The sequence below is a fragment of the Camellia sinensis genome, chromosome 4 (assembly GCF_055761805.1).
Source record: "Camellia sinensis isolate YWXY chromosome 4, ASM5576180v1, whole genome shotgun sequence".
Lineage (NCBI taxonomy): Eukaryota > Viridiplantae > Streptophyta > Magnoliopsida > Ericales > Theaceae > Camellia > Camellia sinensis.
In genome coordinates, this window is record NC_138964.1 from 55,302,770 (window position 1) to 55,326,138 (window position 23,369).

The following is a 23,369-nucleotide window of genomic DNA, read 5'->3' on the forward strand; positions in this document are numbered from 1 at the left end:
AATGGGTTCGACCCATCAGTTTGGTCAATGTATTAGGTCTAGCAGCTTGGCCTAGCCTACTGCGTATTGCGCCTAAGTGGTTGAAGAGTTGGGAAGATCATTCTTCATGGAGATGGGCTTAACTGGTTGGCCCACACATTCATTTGACTCACTTGGATTTGGGCTTAGTGGATTAGATCGGCCCAAAGCTTGGATCCAACATATTTATATTCTGCTCCTTCAATAGTAATACTACATGTTCTGAAAAATACTCAAAAATAATTACAATTTAAATTGTATGAATCAGATTGATAATAGATGTGGTTCAAGTTTAAATGTATATAATACGTTCACTTTTTGAATAAATTTTGGAGTAGAATTTATGAGTTCTTATCGTTTTTGTTTATGTTATGCAACAATTTGTTGTTGAGATAGTTAAAAGGGGGCTAAAAAATCATTCTTCAAATACCTCAGTTCTAAGAATATAAGTGATTCATTCTTCAAAACCAACACTTTGTACTCCTTAGCCGAAGTAAGTGCATGACTAAGGAGTGGTTGGCTGGAATAAACCAACTCTTGTTACTCTTCAGCCGAAGTAAGTGTAAGGCTGAAGAGTGGTTGGCTGGATTAAACCAACACTTTGCACTCCTTAGCCGAAGTAAGTGCATGACTAAGGAGTGGTTGGCTGGAATAAACCAACTCTTGTTACTCTTCAGCCGAAGTAAGTGTAAGGCTGAAGAGTGGTTGGCGGGATTAAACCAACACTTTGTACTCCTTAGCCGAAGTAAGTGCATGACTAAGGAGTGGTTGGCTGGAATAAACCAACTCTTGTTACTCTTCAGCCGAAGTAAGTGTAAGGCTGAAGAGTGGTTGGCTGGATTAAACCAACACTTAGTACTCCCCAGCCGAAGCAATTATGTCGGCTAAGGAGTGGTTGGCTGGTAAGTATAGTTTAACCAACCAAAAACCGAAACAACACTTGGAGTAATAGAAGACATTACAAATGCAAGCATATACACAATAACCGGAATAAGAGAAGTAAAATTTTCATTCAAAAAGAAGTCATTACAAGGCTGCTTAGTTCGGTTACAAAGAAAAGACTACAAAATTAAGAAAAAAGTTCATCTATTTCGGCGTCGAAGGCAGCATCGGCGTCAACTTGAAGACCGGTTTCGAGCACTACAACATTTTCAGAAGGAAGAACGGATTCGGCTGGAGCCACGGCTTCACTTGGTTGATCAAGAGTTAGATCTTCCACCACGGGCTCCGACCGAACTACCTGATCTGCATTCACAACCGAAGTATCCTCAGGGGCAGAGTCTTCATCAGAAACTTCATCGTCTGAACCCTCAAGGAACTGCTGTTGCATGGCCGTGGCATAATCCATCAGGGAGTTCGGTATAAAGTAGGCTGGAGGGTTGAAAACCTCGGTCTGAGGATCATGACCGAGCTTCTCAACGGCTCCCCTCCAGCCGCACTTAAAGAACAGATCCTTGGCCGCATTGCATTGTTGGGCATAAGCATCCTCTGCCCTCTTGAAGCCTTGTTTGTCGGCTTCCTTCACCTTCTCTTTTATTTCGGCATCCTTCTTTCTTTCAAGTTTTAGCAACTCGCGCAAGTACTTGTCCTTCAGCACGATGGCAGTCTTTTGCTTTTCGGCCTCGGCCGAACTAACCATTCCGGTCAGACGACCGACCTCACCTCGGAGTTCGGCCATTTCCTTTCTGGCCTCCTCTAGTTCGGCCGATTTCGCCTCCGCCTCTGTCGCAGCTTGCCTTGTCACTTTCCTCAGCTCCAGCACCTTCCTATGGGTGATTTGATTTTTCTGGATAGCCTGACAAAGCAACAACTTCAATTTAGCCGAAGAAAAAGAAAAGTAGAAAAACAGAAATACGACCGAAGTTACTTACCAGAATCATTGATTTCGTGGCTGACCGGATGGACTTCAGCTCGGTGGTTAACTGTTTGTGGTGATGTTCCATGTCTTTAGGCAGACACACACTCTTGGCCAAATTGATGGCCAACAGGTGGTCCTTCTCAGCAACAACCGAGTCTGTTTCCAGAATGTCTCGGTCGTTGAAAGATAGCTTCGGTGCCCAGCAACTAATGGTCCGGTCGGAAGACTCCGGTCGAGGGCTTGGTGGTAAGCTCGGCTGAATGACAGGTTCTTCATCAACCAAAACTCGTTCGGGTTCGGCAGTCCGGGGACGTTTGGTCCGGCGGGAAGAGGATGGCTGTTGGGAAGGGAGGGCGACAACGGCAGGCTGCGATTGACTGGGAGGCGTTACTTCGGGCCTAGCCGTTTCGGTAAGAAGGGCCCTAACTCTGCTCCTTTTCGCCATCTCTTCTTCTGCTGTTAGAGGGACAAGCCTTATCTCGGGCAGAGTTGGGTCCGGCTCCGGTGCTTCCTCGAGAAGAAAATCAGTTACCTTTGCTTTGCGGCGACCGCTATACCGGTAGGTCGGCTCAAAATTTAGAAGCTTTGACCAACTTCTTTCTTTAACCCGTAGTGCGGCTCGCAGAACCCCAAGGTTGGGATAACTGTACAGGGAACGGAGATGGGCGAAATCTGTAATAAAGAGAAGTGTTAGTTCGGCTAATAAACTAAACAACCGAGATAACAAACAAGACAGAAGACCGAAGCAAAATTACCAGGCTCTCCCATTTTCCAATTTATAGGTCGGCCAGGAATTTGAGCTTGAAAATCCTCAAAATTCCCAGAGACCCAAAGGAAATCATCATCGTTAAGATCTTTGTCCGGAGTATGCTTAATTATCTTCTCTCGGCGGCGGCGAATTCTGAGGTAGTAGACCCACCCAGCATTCTTTGAGCCGATGGAATACTGATGGAATATTTCGGCTAGACCAAGATTAAGTCCGGTTTGGTGGTTTAATGCGTCTATTCCCATTATAATACGGTAAGTATTGGTGGACAGTTGGGTAGGACATAACCTAGTCTGTCTAAGAAATTCGCAGATGAGCGGTTGGACAGGAAACCGTAGTCCGGTTTCAATTATTGACTGAAGGGTAAAAGGGACGGAGCCTTCATTGTCCCACGGAGTAGCATCTTTCTTGGCCAACTCCAGTTGGACATCATCAGGAATCTGGTAGTCCTGCCTGAATTCGGCCATACCACCAGGGGTTTCGACTAAATATCTATACTTACCCATTTGTTGAATAAGTTACGAATAAATTATTTCGGTACGAAAATTTGGCTCAGTAGCCCGGTTGAGCACACGTAGGAGTGCCTGGGCAACCTAAGTCTGCAAGGTAGAAAACAAAGGGGTTAAGCACAGATCGTGGGACCGCGCTACAAATTATAAGCAAGATATACAAATCCTACTTCGGCTCAGTGGGCTGGTTCTACCTCGGCTCATCAGAAGGTTGGTTAACTCGGTTTTGAGCAGGTTAGACCGGTTTTAACGTCTAGGGGCAGCTTTCTGAGTTCGGTCTAAAAAACTCAGAAAGCTGGTTTAGTCCCAAGGCCTAAATCGGTTGCAGTTTGAGGAAAGTTACTTCGGTCGAAGCCCCTAGGGGCGGCTTTCTGAGTTCGGTTTAAGAACTAAGAAAGCCGGCTGGGCCCCGAAAGCCTTAGCTCGGTTATTGACCGGAGTACCTAGTTCGGTACGTGCACGTTTTTCCGGTGAGTTTATCTTGGCTAGAGTGGTTGAGAAGAAACTACTGCTATTCCTTTGAGTCCTAGTTCGGTTGTTCTCTGAAATCTATCTACATACACAACACAAACAGTATCCTGGTTCGGTTGGGATGTGATTCTGGATCGAAATCGAGTTTTCTCTAGGGTATATGACATATATTCTTGGGTTCTATGGTTTCTTCATCAAAGTACGAAGAGCAAAGCAGACAAATGAAGAAAAATGTTTGCAAAAAAGCATACAAAGCAAAAACAGATGGAAAAACAAGTAACAAAAGCGAGAAGGGTAGACCTGCTTACCAGATTGAAGAAGAAGAAGCTGAAGATGGAGCAGTAGCAGCAACAGAAGCACGAACACAGTAAGCTCAGAACTCGAGCAGCAAGAGAACAGAGAGAGAAGACGAAGGAATAGCAAAAGTGTAGAGACCCTAGCCTCAGGAATTACTTTTGTTAGAAAGCCCAAAATTTGGGCGGGAACCGTTTCAAGATCACAAAACACGAAGACGGCGTGACAGCCGTCCTTAACCAATCAGAGCCTGCCACGTGTCATTGGAATGAGAAGCGTTACAGTCGCTGTGATTGAAGAGACGTTTTTGACCGGACATAGTGATATCCGAGGTAAAGTTAGATCGGCTAGAGAGGCTAAAGGGTTCTTAGATCGGCTGAAAAAGCCTAATGAAACTCTAGCTCGGCCAGTAGACTGGTAATCCCAATCTTGTTGCACAGATGGAATTAAGGGGCAATTGAGAGGGTAATTTTTGGGAAAAATTGGGCCGAGCTCCGAGTTTGGCTTCGAGGCCCAAAACGCGAAGGACTAAGTAAAAAGGCCGTAATGGCTACTTCGGCCTAGGGGCAAGGTTACTCCGGCCTTAAGGAGACAAAATTACTTCGGCCCGAGGAGATGAGATTACTCCGGTCCAAGGAAGAGTAAAGCCACTCCGGTCCGGAGACAACTCGGAGTTAGGCCGGTCTCAGAGTTAGTCCGGCCGCAGTATGTTCTGGGAAGACCGGTTTCAGAATTAGTCCGGTCGTGACATACAGCGGTTGGGACGGTCAGAACTTGCTACTTGAAAGTTTGAACTAAGCACATCAAGGTCAAACAGGGCAGCCGAAGTAATCAATTGGAGGAGCAGACCGAGCTAAGTATAGTTCGGCCCTCTGTGGCTCGGTATAGCCAATTTTACTTCGGTCATGTGTAAGTTCGGTCCTATAAAAAACCATCCCACTTGGTTTAAGCAGTGGGGGAGGGTGCAAAAGGATAAGCATTATCCCTAGGAGAATGAATCCTAGGAGGACTCTGCATGGAGAAGTACAAGTCCTACTAGGATTGTGCCATACGAAACTTATAAAAGCTCACAAGCAACACCTTGGAGGAGGTAATTGAACACAATCTTTCTGAGAACTTAGAGCTTTGTCTATTTGTCAAGTTTTCTGACTTAGGCATCGGAGAGGTTTCCGGCACACACCCGCCGGCTAGCTCACGTTTGTGTTTTCAGGTGACAAAGCGACGTCGTACGGAGGAGCGTGGATTTGGTCAACAGGATTATACGAGGAGAATTATTTCCTCCCCGTACAATTGGCGCCGTCTGTGGGAAGAACAGACAAGAACAAAAACCTCTTGACTAAGCTTCTCCTTTTCTCATTCAATGGCACACATTGAAGACTTGCCGCAGTCCGCCGTCGACGGACTAACTCCAGAAGGGGGCGCAAGGCGTGAGGGATTACCTGCTGTCCCTCCCATGGCGGACTTGGAGCCCCAACAACATAATTCCAGGAGGAGTGGCAGGGGAAGGCGGAATGGCAGCCCTCGTCACTCTCAAAGTCCCGACAGGCAAAGGAGGAGGATTGATCCTCAAGCCCTGGAAGATCGCGTAAAGGAACAGGATGAACTAATTCGAAGGATGGCGGCGGACATGGAGACTTTAAAACGCCAGATAAAGACCAAAGATGTGGCGACAGGAGAGGGGCGCAAGCATAAAACGCCCCCTCACCACTCAGAGAATCGTAGTAGGAATACTACGCCCTCCCAAGGAGAGAGCAGAAGCCTCAGGACAGGCGACACTCACTCCTTATCTTCAAGAACTCGTCACTCCAGGTCTGAGAGGACGAGATCCGAAAGATCGTATACTGAAGGAAGTACGTATTGGCCTTCACATTCACACCAAACCAGATCCAGACAAACCGAGCTACCCAGGTCATCCGACTTACGAACCGTACTAGAAGAAAAAGCACGATGCAAGGAGGATGCCAGGGCAAAGGATCCACACCGAATTTCGGCCCTACAACGGTTGGCTCCTCGAACGCATGGAAGCGTCGAGGTTGGAATGCCAATACCGCGACCGGCCTACGAACCAGCGGACAAAGCATTGGCAAGACTACAGACTTCGCCGTTTGTCCCAGCGATCGAAAACGCACCCCTACCATCAGGCTTCCTTCAGCCGAAGTTCAATACATATGAAGGGAAGACGGATCCGTATTCTCACCTCAGCCACTTTCGCCAAGTTATGGCTGTGTACAGGCGAAACGAGGCCCTAATGTGCATACTCTTCCCATCAAGTCTGGGCGACTTAGGCTTGACTTGGTTCGAAAAACTCCCAGAGGGCAGCATAGCCTCCTGGGCCCAATTGGCAGAAGCGTTCGTAACAAGGTTTCGGACAAATACTAAAACACCGGTGGAGATAGACCAGCTACTCTCCATCGACATGGGTGAGAAAGAAACCCTCAGATCTTACAACAGTCGCTACTGGGAGACATTCAACCAGATTGGAGACTGCCCCACCAATCTAGCCATTGCGCAATATAAAAGAGGCCTACCAGTAGGGAACCGACTAAGGGATTCAATTACCATGACGCCACCCCTCACCATGGAAGCCCTGATGGAGAGAGTGCATCAGCACATCAGGGTAGAAGAAGATGGCGCACGTTCCAAAGCCAAAACAAGTGCGGCCACTGTACCAGAAAAGAAAACCTCAGCAAAGGTTAATACGGTGGACCGAAGTAACAAAAATGGACGTGGCAGACGAGATAACGGAGAAGACCCAGACAAAAGATGGCTAAGAATTCGCACTGCCATAACCACGGTGTTCAAAAAACCAATATATCGGATTCTGAGCGAAATCAAGGATGAGCCTTTTGTCAAGTGGCCAGCCAAGCTTGGAGAAGCTCAGAAGAATTACGACGACAGATCACGGTGCACCTTCCACAAAGAAAAGGGGCACCGAACTGAGAATTGCACGCCCCTAAGACAGCATTTAGAAGAATTGGTGGCAGCAGGCCACTTGGACGAATACATTGAAGGAGGAGCGCAACCGGCCCCCCAAGATCATGACCAACCCAACAGAATGCCAAATGACGCACCACCACAAGGCATTATCAATGTAATTCATGGAGTTTTTGAACCTGAGCGCGTATGCGAGCTTAGAGGTTCAATCAAGAAGGCTGAACACTTTAGGGAAGTATTAAGTTCCCAACCCGCCATCAAGAAGGGGAGGACAGAGGCAACAAACGTCATGTCCTTTTCGGATAAGGACTTGGAACGAATTTACTGCCCCCATAATGATGCCCTGGTTGTCACTCTCCGAGTCAAGGATTTTGACGTCAAGCGGATTCTGATTGACCAGGGTAGTTCATGTGAGATCATGTATTACGACACATTCAAACAACTAAAACTGCAAGACAAAGACTTGGCGCCTGCAGTTTCTCCCCTGATTGGATTCAACTCCATGCCAGAGTGGCCTGTCGGCAAAATAATCCTTCCAGTCAGAGCAGGAAGTGTATCAAAGCAGGTGGAGTTCTGGGTATTGAAGGTCCCTTCCACCTACAACATCATCCTGGGCAGAACATGGCTACATGCTATGCGTTCGGTAGCGTCATCATACCATCAGGTAATGCGGTTCCCCAATGACGCCGGTATAATTGAAGAAGTCTATGGCGATCAAATCATGTCAAAACAGTGCTTCGCCACAGCAAATGGAAGCCGAGCTGCCAAAGGATACGTTCATTCGGTGGAAGAACCAGAGAGTAATGAACTATTCGCAGACGTCGGCAAAGAGGCTGATCAGAAAGCGGTGGAAGACTTGGTGGAGGTAAAAATAGATGAGAAGAACCCGGATAAGTTCTTCTTGCTTGGCTCATCATTGTCCAGCGCTGAGAGATTAGAGGTCTTGGAATTCTTGACCTCTAATATCGAAGTGTTTGCCTGGACACCTTACGACATGCCAGGCATTGACCCAAACTTCATCAGTCACCAACTCAATGTCCACCCATCCGCCAGACCAGTCATTCAACGCACGCGCAGATCGGCACTCCACCACGCCGAAATAGTGGCAGAAGAGGTAGGCAACCTATTGGAGGCAGGAGCGATAAGGGAAGTGCACTACCCAAAATGGATCTCCAACACCGTCGTAGTGCCAAAAAAGAATGGTAAATGGCGTGTCTGCGTCGACTACAAAACAGTCAACAAAGCGTGCCCAAAAGATAGCTTCCCTCTACCAAGGATAGATCAACTGGTGGACTTAACGGCAGGACATAACCGACTCAGCTTTTTGGATGCATACAGAGGCTACCACCAGATCGCCATGCATGAACCAGACCAGGAGGTCACATCCTTCACAACACCAAGGGGGTTATATTGCTACAAGGTCATGCCCTTCGGCCTAAAAAACGCAGGGGCGACATTCCAAAGGATGGTCACCAAGATGTTTGAACCATTGTTAGGCAGAACAATGGAGGCGTACATCGACGACATGGTGGTCAAAAGCAAGGATAAGAATGACCATCTGAAAGACCTAGGAGAGATGTTCCAGATCCTGAAGAAACACAAGCTACGCCTCAACGCATCCAAATGCGCATTCGGAGTTGGATCTGGCAAATTCTTGGGCTTCCTGGTGACCAACCGAGGCATAGAAGCAGACCCCTCTCAGATCAAAGCCATCCAGGAATTGGAGAGACCAAACTCAGTCAAAGAAGTGCAGCATCTCACTGGTATGGCGGCTGCACTCAACCGGTTCATAAGCAGATCGTCGGACAGACTACGACCGTTCTTCCAAGCTTTAAAGGCCAAGTTTGAATGGGATGAAGAATGCGACCGAGCTCTGGAAAGCTTAAAGGAGTACATGTCTTCCCCACCACTACTTGTCACTCCAGTACCTGGTGAAGAACTCTTTTTGTACCTGGCAGTTTCTCAGCACGCAGTTAGCGCAGTGTTGGTTCGTGCAGAAGGAATACAACACTTGCCCATCTTTTATGTCAGCAAGACATTATTAGGAGCCGAAACAAGGTACTTGCCCTTAGAGAAACTAGCATTAGCATTAATGATGGCATCCAGAAAGTTGGCACATTACTTTCACGCCCACACCATAGTCGTCCTCACAGCCTTTCCACTAAAAGCTCTATTTGAAAGGGCAAACTTTAGTGGGCGAATTCTGAAGTGGGCAGTAGAATTGGGACAATTCGACGTCAAGTTCCAACCCAAAACCGCAATAAAAGCCCAATCCTTGGCAGATTTCATCGCAGAATTCACTCCTGGAAGTCATCATATCTGCCCAGTCGACCTGACTGTAACAACCGAACTAGGGACGGAAGTTGACGCCGAAATAGCGCAACCCCTAGTGGAAGGTAGTCCATCAACAAAACTAGGGACAGAAGTTGACGCCGGAATAGCGCAACCCCTAGTAGAAGGTAGTCGATCAAGCACCAAGGCAGATCATGCTAAGGATAGCAAGGAAGAGACAAACAAAGGCTCACCAACAGTTCAAACAGAGGACGAAGGGCAGACAGCCAATATGGACTTTGAAGAAAACACCATCCTTGACCCCACGGCATCATCTGACCCTTCCACATGCTGGAAACTATTTGTTGGAGAGATGTGGAAGCTCTTTGTGGATGGAGCATCCAACCGACATGGTGCAGGGCTTGGCATAGTCCTCATCTCTCCAGACGGCCTGGTTATAGAGCAAGCAATCAACCTTGGCTTCCCAGCATCCAACAATGAAGCAGAGTATGAGGCGCTTATCGCAGGACTCAAATCGGCACACTTCATGAAAGCAGCCGAAGTAATGGTATACAGTGACTCTCTGCTGGTGGTAAACCAAATTTCTGGCGAATACGAAGCAAAGGATGACAGAATGGCCAAGTACCAAGAACTAGTCAGAATGGAGATCAAAAAGTTTGATGTGGTAAGGATAGAACAAATTGGCAGGGAGGAAAACAGCCGAGCGGACGAACTAGCCGGCCTGGCTTCAATGGCAGATACATCAATCCCTCATCCATTACTCATCGACTTCTTACCAAGACCAAGCATAGAAGACCCCGAAGCAGAAGAAGTATTTTGCGCAGAGTTAGGGCCCTCCTGGATGGACCCCATCATCCTGTTCCTAAAAGACGGCATCCTACCAGAAGAGAAAAAAGAAGCCAACAAAATAAGGGCAAAGTCGCAGCGATTTTGGCTGTCTCCATCTTTTGCATTATACAAGAAGTCATTCTCGGGGCCTTACCTCAAGTGCGTTCATCCCAACAAAGTAGAAGCCTTCCTGTTCGAAATACATGAAGGGGTATGTGGAAGTCATCAAGGGGGAAGGTCGCTCGCCTACAGGGCTATTTCGCAAGGATATTGGTGGCCATATATGCAAGCAGACTCAGAAAAATATGTGAAAAAGTGTGAAAAATGCCAGAAATTCGCGCACCAAATACATCAACCAGCAAGAGAACTCCTACCTTTAACTAGCCCATGGCCTTTCGCAATGTGGGGCTTAGACATAGTAGGACCACTTCCACCAGCACCCGGAGGCAGAAAATTCTTTCTCGCAGCAACAGACTACTTCACAAAGTGGGTAGAAGCAGAAGCATTGGCGTCAATCAAAGAAAAAGATGTGAAGAAGTTTGTTTGGCAAAATATTATCACTCGGTTTGGCATACCAAAAGCACTGATCTCAGACAATGGAACTCAGTTCGACGGCAGAATCTTCAGAAGCTTTTGTGAAGAATACAAGATAGAGTTCTACAATTCCACACCGGCGTATCCTCAAGCAAATGGGCAGGCTGAAGCATCAAATAAAGTCGTCTTGGATGGACTAAAGAAAAGGCTAGAGAAAGCAAAAGGCAAGTGGGCGGATGAACTTCCTCATGTTTTATGGGCTTACCGCACCACACCTCGGCGATCAACTGGAGAAACACCATTTTCCTTAGCCTATGGCATGGAAGCAGTGATCCCACTAGAAGTTGGCCTTCCCACAATTCGAAGCGAAAATTTTGATCCAGACTTAAATGGAGAAGCCATAGCCTTAGAACTCAACCTTGCAGAAGAAAGAAGAGAAAGAGCATTGGTCCACATCGCCGCGTACCAACGAGAGTTAATCAAAAAATACAGCAAAAAAGTTCATCCAAGACAATTCAAAATTGGCGATTGGGTATTGCGCAAAGTAATGGGAAACACCTTGGTCCCAGGAGACGGCAAGTTAGGCCCAAATTGGGAAGGTCCTTATAAAGTGGTTGGGTTAGCCGGCAAAGGGGCATACCACCTAGAAGACAAGGACGGCAAGGCAATCCCTAGGCCATGGAACACGGCCAATCTCAAGTTATTTTACTTTTAGCTTTTTCTTTTTCAAGCATATGTAATTTTCTCTTCCTTCAATAAAATAAGAAATTCTTTTTGGCGCAAATTACCCTTTGTAAAAGTTAGCTTTCAAGACTTACGTATATTACAAACATGTTACTCTAAGTTAGCTGGAAAAACTAACTTAAAGGTTGGCTGGATTAAACCAACACCCATCCTAAGCCCAGGATAAGGATCCAGGCTGCAGGACATTTGGTCGGAATAACCAAATACTAGAAGTTAGCTGGAAAAACAAACTTCAATGGTTGGCTGGAATAAACCAACTCTTGTTACTCTTCAGCCGAAGTAAGTGTAAGGCTGAAGAGTGGTTGGCTGGAACAAACCAACACTTTGTACTCCTTAGCCGAAGTAAGTGCATGACTAAGGAGTGGTTGGCTGGAATAAACCAACTCTTGTTACTCTTCAGCCGAAGTAAGTGTAAGGCTGAAGAGTGGTTGGCTGGATTAAACCAACACTTTGCACTCCTTAGCCGAAGTAAGTGCATGACTAAGGAGTGGTTGGCTGGAATAAACCAACTCTTGTTACTCTTCAGCCGAAGTAAGTGTAAGGCTGAAGAGTGGTTGGCGGGATTAAACCAACACTTTGTACTCCTTAGCCGAAGTAAGTGCATGACTAAGGAGTGGTTGGCTGGAATAAACCAACTCTTGTTACTCTTCAGCCGAAGTAAGTGTAAGGCTGAAGAGTGGTTGGCTGGATTAAACCAACACTTAGTACTCCCCAGCCGAAGCAATTATGTCGGCTAAGGAGTGGTTGGCTGGTAAGTATAGTTTAACCAACCAAAAACCGAAACAACACTTGGAGTAATAGAAGACATTACAAATGCAAGCATATACACAATAACCGGAATAAGAGAAGTAAAATTTTCATTCAAAAAGAAGTCATTACAAGGCTGCTTAGTTCGGTTACAAAGAAAAGACTACAAAATTAAGAAAAAAGTTCATCTATTTCGGCGTCGAAGGCAGCATCGGCGTCAACTTGAAGACCGGTTTCGAGCACTACAACATTTTCAGAAGGAAGAACGGATTCGGCTGGAGCCACGGCTTCACTTGGTTGATCAAGAGTTAGATCTTCCACCACGGGCTCCGACCGAACTACCTGATCTGCATTCACAACCGAAGTATCCTCAGGGGCAGAGTCTTCATCAGAAACTTCATCGTCTGAACCCTCAAGGAACTGCTGTTGCATGGCCGTGGCATAATCCATCAGGGAGTTCGGTATAAAGTAGGCTGGAGGGTTGAAAACCTCGGTCTGAGGATCATGACCGAGCTTCTCAACGGCTCCCCTCCAGCCGCACTTAAAGAACAGATCCTTGGCCGCATTGCATTGTTGGGCATAAGCATCCTCTGCCCTCTTGAAGCCTTGTTTGTCGGCTTCCTTCACCTTCTCTTTTATTTCGGCATCCTTCTTTCTTTCAAGTTTTAGCAACTCGCGCAAGTACTTGTCCTTCAGCACGATGGCAGTCTTTTGCTTTTCGGCCTCGGCCGAACTAACCATTCCGGTCAGACGACCGACCTCACCTCGGAGTTCGGCCATTTCCTTTCTGGCCTCCTCTAGTTCGGCCGATTTCGCCTCCGCCTCTGCCGCAGCTTGCCTTGTCACTTTCCTCAGCTCCAGCACCTTCCTATGGGTGATTTGATTTTTCTGGATAGCCTGACAAAGCAACAACTTCAATTTAGCCGAAGAAAAAGAAAAGTAGAAAAACAGAAATACGACCGAAGTTACTTACCAGAATCATTGATTTCGTGGCTGACCGGATGGACTTCAGCTCGGTGGTTAACTGTTTGTGGTGATGTTCCATGTCTTTAGGCAGACACACACTCTTGGCCAAATTGATGGCCAACAGGTGGTCCTTCTCAGCAACAACCGAGTCTGTTTCCAGAATGTCTCGGTCGTTGAAAGATAGCTTCGGTGCCCAGCAACTAATGGTCCGGTCGGAAGACTCCGGTCGAGGGCTTGGTGGTAAGCTCGGCTGAATGACAGGTTCTTCATCAACCAAAACTCGTTCGGGTTCGGCAGTCCGGGGACGTTTGGTCCGGCGGGAAGAGGATGGCTGTTGGGAAGGGAGGGCGACAACGGCAGGCTGCGATTGACTGGGAGGCGTTACTTCGGGCCTAGCCGTTTCGGTAAGAAGGGCCCTAACTCTGCTCCTTTTCGCCATCTCTTCTTCTGCTGTTAGAGGGACAAGCCTTATCTCGGGCAGAGTTGGGTCCGGCTCCGGTGCTTCCTCGAGAAGAAAATCAGTTACCTTTGCTTTGCGGCGACCGCTATACCGGTAGGTCGGCTCAAAATTTAGAAGCTTTGACCAACTTCTTTCTTTAACCCGTAGTGCGGCTCGCAGAACCCCAAGGTTGGGATAACTGTACAGGGAACGGAGATGGGCGAAATCTGCAATAAAGAGAAGTGTTAGTTCGGCTAATAAACTAAACAACCGAGATAACAAACAAGACAGAAGACCGAAGCAAAATTACCAGGCTCTCCCATTTTCCAATTTATAGGTCGGCCAGGAATTTGAGCTTGAAAATCCTCAAAATTCCCAGAGACCCAAAGGAAATCATCATCGTTAAGATCTTTGTCCGGAGTATGCTTAATTATCTTCTCTCGGCGGCGGCGAATTCTGAGGTAGTAGACCCACCCAGCATTCTTTGAGCCGATGGAATACTGATGGAATATTTCGGCTAGACCAAGATTAAGTCCGGTTTGGTGGTTTAATGCGTCTATTCCCATTATAATACGGTAAGTATTGGTGGACAGTTGGGTAGGACATAACCTAGTCTGTCTAAGAAATTCGCAGATGAGCGGTTGGACAGGAAACCGTAGTCCGGTTTCAATTATTGACTGAAGGGTAAAAGGGACGGAGCCTTCATTGTCCCACGGAGTAGCATCTTTCTTGGCCAACTCCAGTTGGACATCATCAGGAATCTGGTAGTCCTGCCTGAATTCGGCCATACCACCAGGGGTTTCGACTAAATATCTATACTTACCCATTTGTTGAATAAGTTACGAATAAATTATTTCGGTACGAAAATTTGGCTCAGTAGCCCGGTTGAGCACACGTAGGAGTGCCTGGGCAACCTAAGTCTGCAAGGTAGAAAACAAAGGGGTTAAGCACAGATCGTGGGACCGCGCTACAAATTATAAGCAAGATATACAAATCCTACTTCGGCTCAGTGGGCTGGTTCTACCTCGGCTCATCAGAAGGTTGGTTAACTCGGTTTTGAGCAGGTTAGACCGGTTTTAACGTCTAGGGGCAGCTTTCTGAGTTCGGTCTAAAAAACTCAGAAAGCTGGTTTAGTCCCAAGGCCTAAATCGGTTGCAGTTTGAGGAAAGTTACTTCGGTCGAAGCCCCTAGGGGCGGCTTTCTGAGTTCGGTTTAAGAACTAAGAAAGCCGGCTGGGCCCCGAAAGCCTTAGCTCGGTTATTGACCGGAGTACCTAGTTCGGTACGTGCACGTTTTTCCGGTGAGTTTATCTTGGCTAGAGTGGTTGAGAAGAAACTACTGCTATTCCTTTGAGTCCTAGTTCGGTTGTTCTCTGAAATCTATCTACATACACAACACAAACAGTATCCTGGTTCGGTTGGGATGTGATTCTGGATCGAAATCGAGTTTTCTCTAGGGTATATGACATATATTCTTGGGTTCTATGGTTTCTTCATCAAAGTACGAAGAGCAAAGCAGACAAATGAAGAAAAATGTTTGCAAAAAAGCATACAAAGCAAAAACAGATGGAAAAACAAGTAACAAAAGCGAGAAGGGTAGACCTGCTTACCAGATTGAAGAAGAAGAAGCTGAAGATGGAGCAGTAGCAGCAACAGAAGCACGAACACAGTAAGCTCAGAACTCGAGCAGCAAGAGAACAGAGAGAGAAGACGAAGGAATAGCAAAAGTGTAGAGACCCTAGCCTCAGGAATTACTTTTGTTAGAAAGCCCAAAATTTGGGCGGGAACCGTTTCAAGATCACAAAACACGAAGACGGCGTGACAGCCGTCCTTAACCAATCAGAGCCTGCCACGTGTCATTGGAATGAGAAGCGTTACAGTCGCTGTGATTGAAGAGACGTTTTTGACCGGACATAGTGATATCCGAGGTAAAGTTAGATCGGCTAGAGAGGCTAAAGGGTTCTTAGATCGGCTGAAAAAGCCTAATGAAACTCTAGCTCGGCCAGTAGACTGGTAATCCCAATCTTGTTGCACAGATGGAATTAAGGGGCAATTGAGAGGGTAATTTTTGGGAAAAATTGGGCCGAGCTCCGAGTTTGGCTTCGAGGCCCAAAACGCGAAGGACTAAGTAAAAAGGCCGTAATGGCTACTTCGGCCTAGGGGCAAGGTTACTCCGGCCTTAAGGAGACAAAATTACTTCGGCCCGAGGAGATGAGATTACTCCGGTCCAAGGAAGAGTAAAGCCACTCCGGTCCGGAGACAACTCGGAGTTAGGCCGGTCTCAGAGTTAGTCCGGCCGCAGTATGTTCTGGGAAGACCGGTTTCAGAATTAGTCCGGTCGTGACATACAGCGGTTGGGACGGTCAGAACTTGCTACTTGAAAGTTTGAACTAAGCACATCAAGGTCAAACAGGGCAGCCGAAGTAATCAATTGGAGGAGCAGACCGAGCTAAGTATAGTTCGGCCCTCTGTGGCTCGGTATAGCCAATTTTACTTCGGTCATGTGTAAGTTCGGTCCTATAAAAAACCATCCCACTTGGTTTAAGCAGTGGGGGAGGGTGCAAAAGGATAAGCATTATCCCTAGGAGAATGAATCCTAGGAGGACTCTGCATGGAGAAGTACAAGTCCTACTAGGATTGTGCCATACGAAACTTATAAAAGCTCACAAGCAACACCTTGGAGGAGGTAATTGAACACAATCTTTCTGAGAACTTAGAGCTTTGTCTATTTGTCAAGTTTTCTGACTTAGGCATCGGAGAGGTTTCCGGCACACACCCGCCGGCTAGCTCACGTTTGTGTTTTCAGGTGACAAAGCGACGTCGTACGGAGGAGCGTGGATTTGGTCAACAGGATTATACGAGGAGAATTATTTCCTCCCCGTACAGAATATAAGTGATTCATTTAGTTTTCTATCGGTAGCATGATCGGATTCTAAACCTACACGCATATTGCCAGCGGATAAACTTGAAAGCAAGACTTTTCATTCTTCATGACCCACTTGTTTCTCCAAAAACAAGAGATCAAAGTGATTTTCCTTCTAAACCATTCAACAAGATCAACAAACAAGGGATAAGATCAAAATTATTTTATTTCTATTTTTCCTTAGTAAATTTAATATCCAAAACACGATTTCAAAGTCAGTCATGGAGAAAATAGAAAATAACATCATGTTGATGGTTGGTAGTAGGAGGACGTCTCAATCATGATCTTTATTTGTAAGAAGTTCAAGTTTACAAGGCAAGATTACCAATTTGTTTGTCCCTTGAAATTTCAAATTATGCTAACTTTCTTACATGAACACATGGACAACTAGTACTTAATTAGTCAGGAATGGACCCAGAAGAGCGACTGGGGAATGCACCTAAAGTTTGGAAAAATCATTTATTATTGACGTGTTAATAAAAAATATTTAAATTATATAAGTTGGCTTTCTAAGATTTATTTTTTAAAAATTTAATACTTGCCCCGTAATATTTTTTTAATATTAGGTGTATTGAAATTCATAATCATCTTAACTTTCGTGAATGAACCACATGGGCAACTAAGAACTTAATTAGTCACGAATAGACTGAGGGGAGCGATTGCGGGACTGCACCTAAAGTTTTATAAAATTACTTATTATTGAAGTAATTAATTGAATATATTTTAAATTGTATAAGTTGGAATTTTTTGTTTTTTTAATTTAATACCAGCCCCATAATATTTTATTTGAAAAATATTAATATATTACTTTACTGTACAAGTTTTGGCTGCATACAGTGACAGAGAATAATGAGTGAATGAGATACTCAGCCATGGCAGCCAATGCAAAAGATATTGCTATCTAAAAGGCAATCTAAGGGGTGAATTGGATTTCTATAAATAAAAATTAATAATTACCTAGTAAAATTAAGAACTAGTCCAACAAATTAAAGCATAATTATGAACTTAACAGTAAATGATCAAATAAAATAACAATGAAGTATAGCTAACACAGAGAGTAAATCATATGATTAACATAGGAATATCAGATAGCTATAACAGTAGTAGGTAAGTAAAGAGATTAGGGAAGAGAATGCAAACAAGATTTATAGTAGTTCGGTTCAATCAAGCCTACGTCCACTCCTCAAATTTCACTTGAGATTTTTCATTGTGCTTTTACCTTCATAGGGGTGCTAGCAACCTCATGCATATGGAGCAATCCTCCACAGATTTTCAACTTCACAGAGGCGCTAGTAACTTCATACACATGGAGCAATTTTTCACAAATTTTCTAGCTTTACAGGAGTGCTAGTTACCTCTTACAAGATGAGTATTTTTGCTTTCAAAGAAAGCTACAAGAATAACCTCTCACAGGTAGGTACAAAAAATTGAAGCTCAGATTTTTCTGTAAAACCTCTCAAAGATATATATGCTTAAGGCTTAGGCTTAGTATTTGTTTTCTGAAGGAAATTAATTAAACAAGAATGGAGAATACTTCAGATAACTCTAAGAATGAGTTTCAGACTGACGATAGAATCAAAGAAATTTTCTTGGCTCAAGTCTCTTTGATTTTTCTAAAAACCTGTTACAAACAAGTAGGCTTAAGGCTAAAATCTCAATGTATAATCTACTGAAGAATGATAAGCCCAAATGAAGAACACTTCAGGAACTCAATGTATAGAGAGTATGTGAATGATGAATGATAAGGAATTTATTAGTTTGTTGTTCGCTTCTCTATTTCTCTCTATTATCTTCTTTACTTCACAGAGCTTTATATGTATAGTAGAGCTCAGTGCTCTGTTTTGACTGACACGCCCATCTTTTTCTTCTCGTTGAGGATATGGGATGGTGATGGGTTGAGATGATATATAATTTATTGCTCAGAAGTTGTCTCTAGCCCATGTGAGATTTGCTCATTGAATGATGGGTGAAAAATTCAGAATGAATTCTTTTATGCTCTCAGCATCTGACAGTTTCAATGAGCTCTGCACAAGGTGGTCGTCCACCCAGATGACCACTGTGAACATTTTCTCTTGGTGGTCATCCGCTCAGACGTCCTTCCTAATGTCCGGTTGAGTCCCGGTTGTGAAGGGTGACTACTGCGGTCATCGATTATACTGCTGGTCTGACAGCTGGAGCAAAGTTGGACTGAATTAGAGCAAAACAGGTTGATTTTTCACTGACCAGTTGACTACTCGATTGCCCGCCCAAGGTTGGGTTTGATCTCTTGTTTTGCTGCTCTTTGCTGTTATGTTTTGTTGCTTGGTTCTTGCTTGTTTAAGCTGCAATTTTGGCCTCTAATAAACATAAATAAGATAAATGAGGATGGGTTTTGATGTTAAATTAATTATAAGATTTCAAGCAATTTAACTCTTCAATTAAATCAAAACCTAAATCAGAATAGAATCATCAAAATCCATTTTATTAATGCTATGACTAGCAATCTCTCATATTTTGATGATTGCACAAAAGGATGCTTTGATTTGTTTGGAGTGAAGAACAACTCCCCCTCAAGGCATGCTCTCCTTTAATTCTCTCCCCTTGACAAAGTCACATTCATATTCATAAACATCCATTCTCTTCCCCTATGACATTATCAAAACTAAATAAGGAATTAATGTTTAAGTCACTTTCCTCCTGAGGAAAAAAATGTTACTCTTACATTATCAGCAACTTAAGAAGCTCAAAGATCATGTTTGTAAGAATTAAGATACCAAAAATAGAGATACCAAAACAATCAACTCTTTCTCTTCCCCTGTGACATTATCAACATTATCAAGAACAATGAGGGAAATTGGCACTACTTTGCAATATGGGATGATGAAAAATGGCAAGTCTCATTATAGCTCAAATAATCATCCATATTAAGTATGTTACCAATGTCGAGAAGAGAAAAATAGCAGCACGCAATGATCATGCAATTCAATACCGGAGTAATAACAGCATGAAGGTGTAGGTGTAAGCCCATATGTTTGATACCAGAAACAAAATGCAATCTGAGCGAATTTTGAAAGAAACATTCATGTTCAACTTAGTGAAATACTTCCCCTGTTACATTCACAAGAGCAATAGGAGATAAGATAAAAAGAAGCTCATAACTGAATTGTTTCTCCCAATGATACCAATAGGCTACCAACATGCAATCTAGAAGATTTAACAATCATACCATAAGCATTATGCAGAATACCAATTATAGTTCATAATAACTTAATCTCATTACAATCTCATGGAGCTAAGGTAATTCTATAACTAAAGCATGTCCAAAGTATAACAGTTTATATGCTTGGTAAATCATGAAATCAACATATAACACATATTTAAGCATAAGCATGATTTTCGTTTTTCCTTGTTGGCAAGAGCATATTTCTTTTCTTTCATATACATTACAAGCCATGTGATGCAAATTTAAATTCCATGAATAATCATCCCTTTCATATTATTGTAATGAAAAATGTTAGTTCAAAGGATATGAGAGAACATATGAAATTTACCGTTTGCTTAAGAGAGTAGTAGGAGATATACCTTTAATTCATGAGTGGGAAAATTTTCAATCTTCAATTTCCTTTCATACAGAAGTTATTTCAAAGGGATTTTAACAGATATTTAGCAAAATTATTTCTCTCCCTAAGTTGGTGCTTCCCTTTTCTCTTATGATCTTGTGCAGATATATCCAATCATAAAACAATCACAATAATGTAGGGTAATAAATGTATGCACATTGTAAATGTTGTTCAATTTCACTCTTTAAACACAGACTTGAAAAATAAGAAACAATTCAATAGGTGCCATGATGAATCAAGAGTTTAGAATGCTATTTTTAGATTCTTCAAATCTTAGCACATAACATAGTATATGAGAAAATAGTTTTATGTTCTTTGTTCTAACAAGAAATAATGCATCTCAATTAATCACATAAACTTAACAAAAGGCATTTTCATCAACTATATCCAATCCACATGCTTAAGCTTGATATAATCATTTTACTCAATGTGGTACAAAACACGAATGCTATAAACTAGTTAAGTTTGACAGTTATTACTCAATAGCATTTCATGAGATATATGCCAATATAGTTCTTCTTCAAATGATATTCAATGGAATAGATGCAATGTCTCTACATATATTTCTCCATTTTATTCAAACATTGTTTGAAGATTTTTTATTTATTTATTTTTATTTATTTTTACAATTGAATACATCAAATGTTTCATAACTTAATCAAATATTCCAATGTCAAGCATATGAGCATGACCTTTTCATATTGAGCATAATTCTGAGATCACAAGAGTACATGGATGTACCAAACACAATTTTCGCAATGTAGTTAGTATACAATCTCAAAACATGCTATATCATCAAAATTGATTCTATAATGATATTACTCAAAAAGGATTATCAAATATGTATGTAGTCATGTATATGAGATGAAAAATATAAGAATATGCTTACAAGTAAGAAAACATTTTATCACTTCTTATCTCTTTTTCATAATAATAGATGACAAGATATAACATAGTCAATGAATACATGAATCATTTATACTTTAATAGGTATTCATCAAAATAATATAAATCTCACTTTTGAGTGCAATGATAGTTATTATGGTAAAGCATAACATGACTAATCAAACTTAGCATAATTATGTTTCATGAATGTAATGATTAAACTCAACCTATTGTACATAGATTACACATTAAAGAATATAGAACTTTTAAGCTTAAAGGTCTGTTAGAGGTTTATACTTTCATTTACCTATTTGGAATCTTCACCCATACATTACCTCTATTGTTCGTCTTGGTGATTCTCATTACATCATTTGTCTTTTTATAGGGACTGATTTTGCTCTTAAGATTGAACACTTTTGTTGTGTATTTTCTCTCCAAGTCCTTGGTGTTCTTTGAGGTTTCACCTACAAAATAATTTGATTTCTTTCTTGGTACCCATGCTTTCTTGGGTCCATGGTCTCAAGAACATTTGATCTCATACAAACCTTAGGAGGATCTTTTTCAAAAATGGCTTTGAAGTTCTTTTATTTCTTGATAGGATCAAAACCAATGCTTACTTTATCGAAAACACATTTTTGATTTCCAAGAAGCTTGTTGAGATTTCCTTTTCCTTTTACAAAATTTTTAAGTGTTTTGTTTAAATTCTCAACACTGTTTTTCAAAATGTTTTTCTCATTATTAAGATGTAAAGTCATTTTTCAAAGTAGAATTTTCTAGTTTCAATACATCCATATCATTTGAAAGGGAAGTAACTAATTTCTTTAACATATAAATTTTTAGCACAAACTTTTCTAAATTCATCATGAAGTTCATTAAAAGTATTTTCAAGTTCTTCATAATTAAAGGTTACCTCATCATCTTCTTTTACCATGAAGCATAGATGAGATGCTTCATTGTTGTTGTTTTCCTCATCAGAGCAACTTTCAACATCTTCTTCCCAAATAACTTAATTTTCTTTTTGCATCCATCATGGTAGGTTCACAAGCTATGAGTGACCCCAAAAGTTCTTTAATACTTAATCTTGTTAGATCCTTTGCTTCTTGAATAGCAGTTACTTTTGCCTCCCAAATCTTTGGTAAAGGCCTAAGATTTTTTCTCACAAGTTCAACACTAGTATAAGATTTACCAAGAGATTTTAGAGCATGGTAAATCTAGAAAACATCTCAGAAATAGATTCATGGGATTCCATCTTAAAGAGCTCATAATCATGAATAAGCATATCAGTACGTGACTCTTTTACTTGACTGGTTTCTTCATAGGTAATTTTAAGTTTATCCCAAATCGCTTTTGCTGTATCACAACCAGAAATCCTATTGTACTCATATGCATCTAATCCACATACAAGGATGAGTTTGGCCTTAGCATTAGTTTGTAATAGTTTATAGTTATACACATCATATTCTTCTTCAGTTTTGGGCACACTAATATTGTCTACTAATTTGGTAGGAGTTTTAGGGCCTTTCGTGATAATGAGCCACAAAATACAATTAGTAGCTTGAAGATACAAAGTCACTTTTTCTTTCCAGTGATCATAATTGCTACCGTCAAACAGAGATGGCCTATTGCATGCTTAACCTACAGCAGAGTAAGTACTATATATGGTTGTCATGGATCAAAAACTCCAAGATTATAAAATCTAAGCAAGAGCCAGCCCTAGGCTCTGATACCAATTGTTGCCCAAGAGGGCGTGAATTGGATTTCTATAAATAAAAATTTACAATTACCCAATAAAACTAACAACTAGTACAACAAATTAATAACAAGCACAATGATGAACTTAACAGTAAATGATCAAGCAAAACAACAATGAAGTATAGCTAGCACAGAGAGTAAATCAAATGATGAACACATGAATATCAGATAGCTATAGTAGTAGTAGGAAAGTATAAAGATTAAAGAAGAGAATGCAAACAATATTTATAGTGGTTTGACTTCAACCAAGCCTACGTCCACTCCTCAAGCTTTACTTGAGATTTTCCACTATGCTTCTAGCTTCAAGGGATTCTAGCAACCTCATGTATATGGAGCAATCCTCCATGGATTTTCTACCATCACAGGGGTGCTAGTAACCTCATACACATGGAGAAATCCTCCACAGATTTTCTAGCTTTACAGGAGTGCTAGTTACCTCTTACAAGATGAGTATTTTTACTTTCAAAGAAAGTTACAAGAATAACCTCTCCCATGTATATACAAAAATTAAAGCTCTCATATTTTTCTGTAAAACCTCTCAAAGGTGTATATGCTTTAAGGCTTAAAGGCAGTGTTTGTTTTCTGAAGGAAATGAATTAAACAAGAATGGAGAATACATCAGATAACTCCAAGGAAGAGTTTGAGACTGATGATAAAATCAAAGAAATCTTGGCTCAAGTCTCGCTAATTTTTCTGATAACCTCGCACAGGCAAATAGACTTGACACTAAAAGCTTAACGTATAATTTACTGAAGAAGGTTGATAAGATCAGATGAAGAACACTTTAGGAACTCAGTGTATAGAGAGTATG

The 23,369-nt window shown here is 42.5% G+C and overlaps 1 protein-coding gene across 1 annotated transcript; it reads right to left on the minus strand.

Annotated features, from left to right (window-relative positions):
• Window positions 1–231: 231 nt before the first annotated feature.
• LOC145823770 (uncharacterized) lies at window positions 232–23,052 on the minus strand. Its single transcript, XM_082923287.1, has 13 exons — window positions 22,995–23,052; window positions 22,107–22,324; window positions 21,922–22,017; window positions 19,291–19,409; window positions 19,024–19,116; window positions 13,711–14,174; window positions 12,969–13,627; window positions 12,760–12,892; window positions 3,931–3,949; window positions 2,632–3,095; window positions 1,890–2,548; window positions 1,259–1,813; window positions 232–240 (listed from the first exon to the last, which is right to left on the minus strand). The coding sequence occupies exons 1-13, from the start codon at window positions 23,050–23,052 to the stop codon at window positions 232–234; spliced, it is 3,546 nt and encodes a 1,181-aa protein (XP_082779413.1).
• Between the last annotated feature and the right edge of the window lie 317 nt (window positions 23,053–23,369).

Bases quoted from the DNA above. Each gene is read 5' to 3' on its own strand.
- LOC145823770 (XM_082923287.1), bottom strand. From the start codon at position 23,052: ATGGGAGAGGTTATTCTTGTAACTTTCTTTGAAAGTAAAAATACTCAT. The intron at 22,325-22,994 runs GTAACTAGCACT...TTATCACGAAAG, and splicing joins AAATACTCATCTTGTAAGAG to GCCCTAAAACTCCTACCAAA. The intron at 19,117-19,290 runs GTATTGAATTGC...ATAATGTCACAG, and splicing joins TTCATGCTGTTATTACTCCG to GGGAAGAGAAAGAGTTGATT.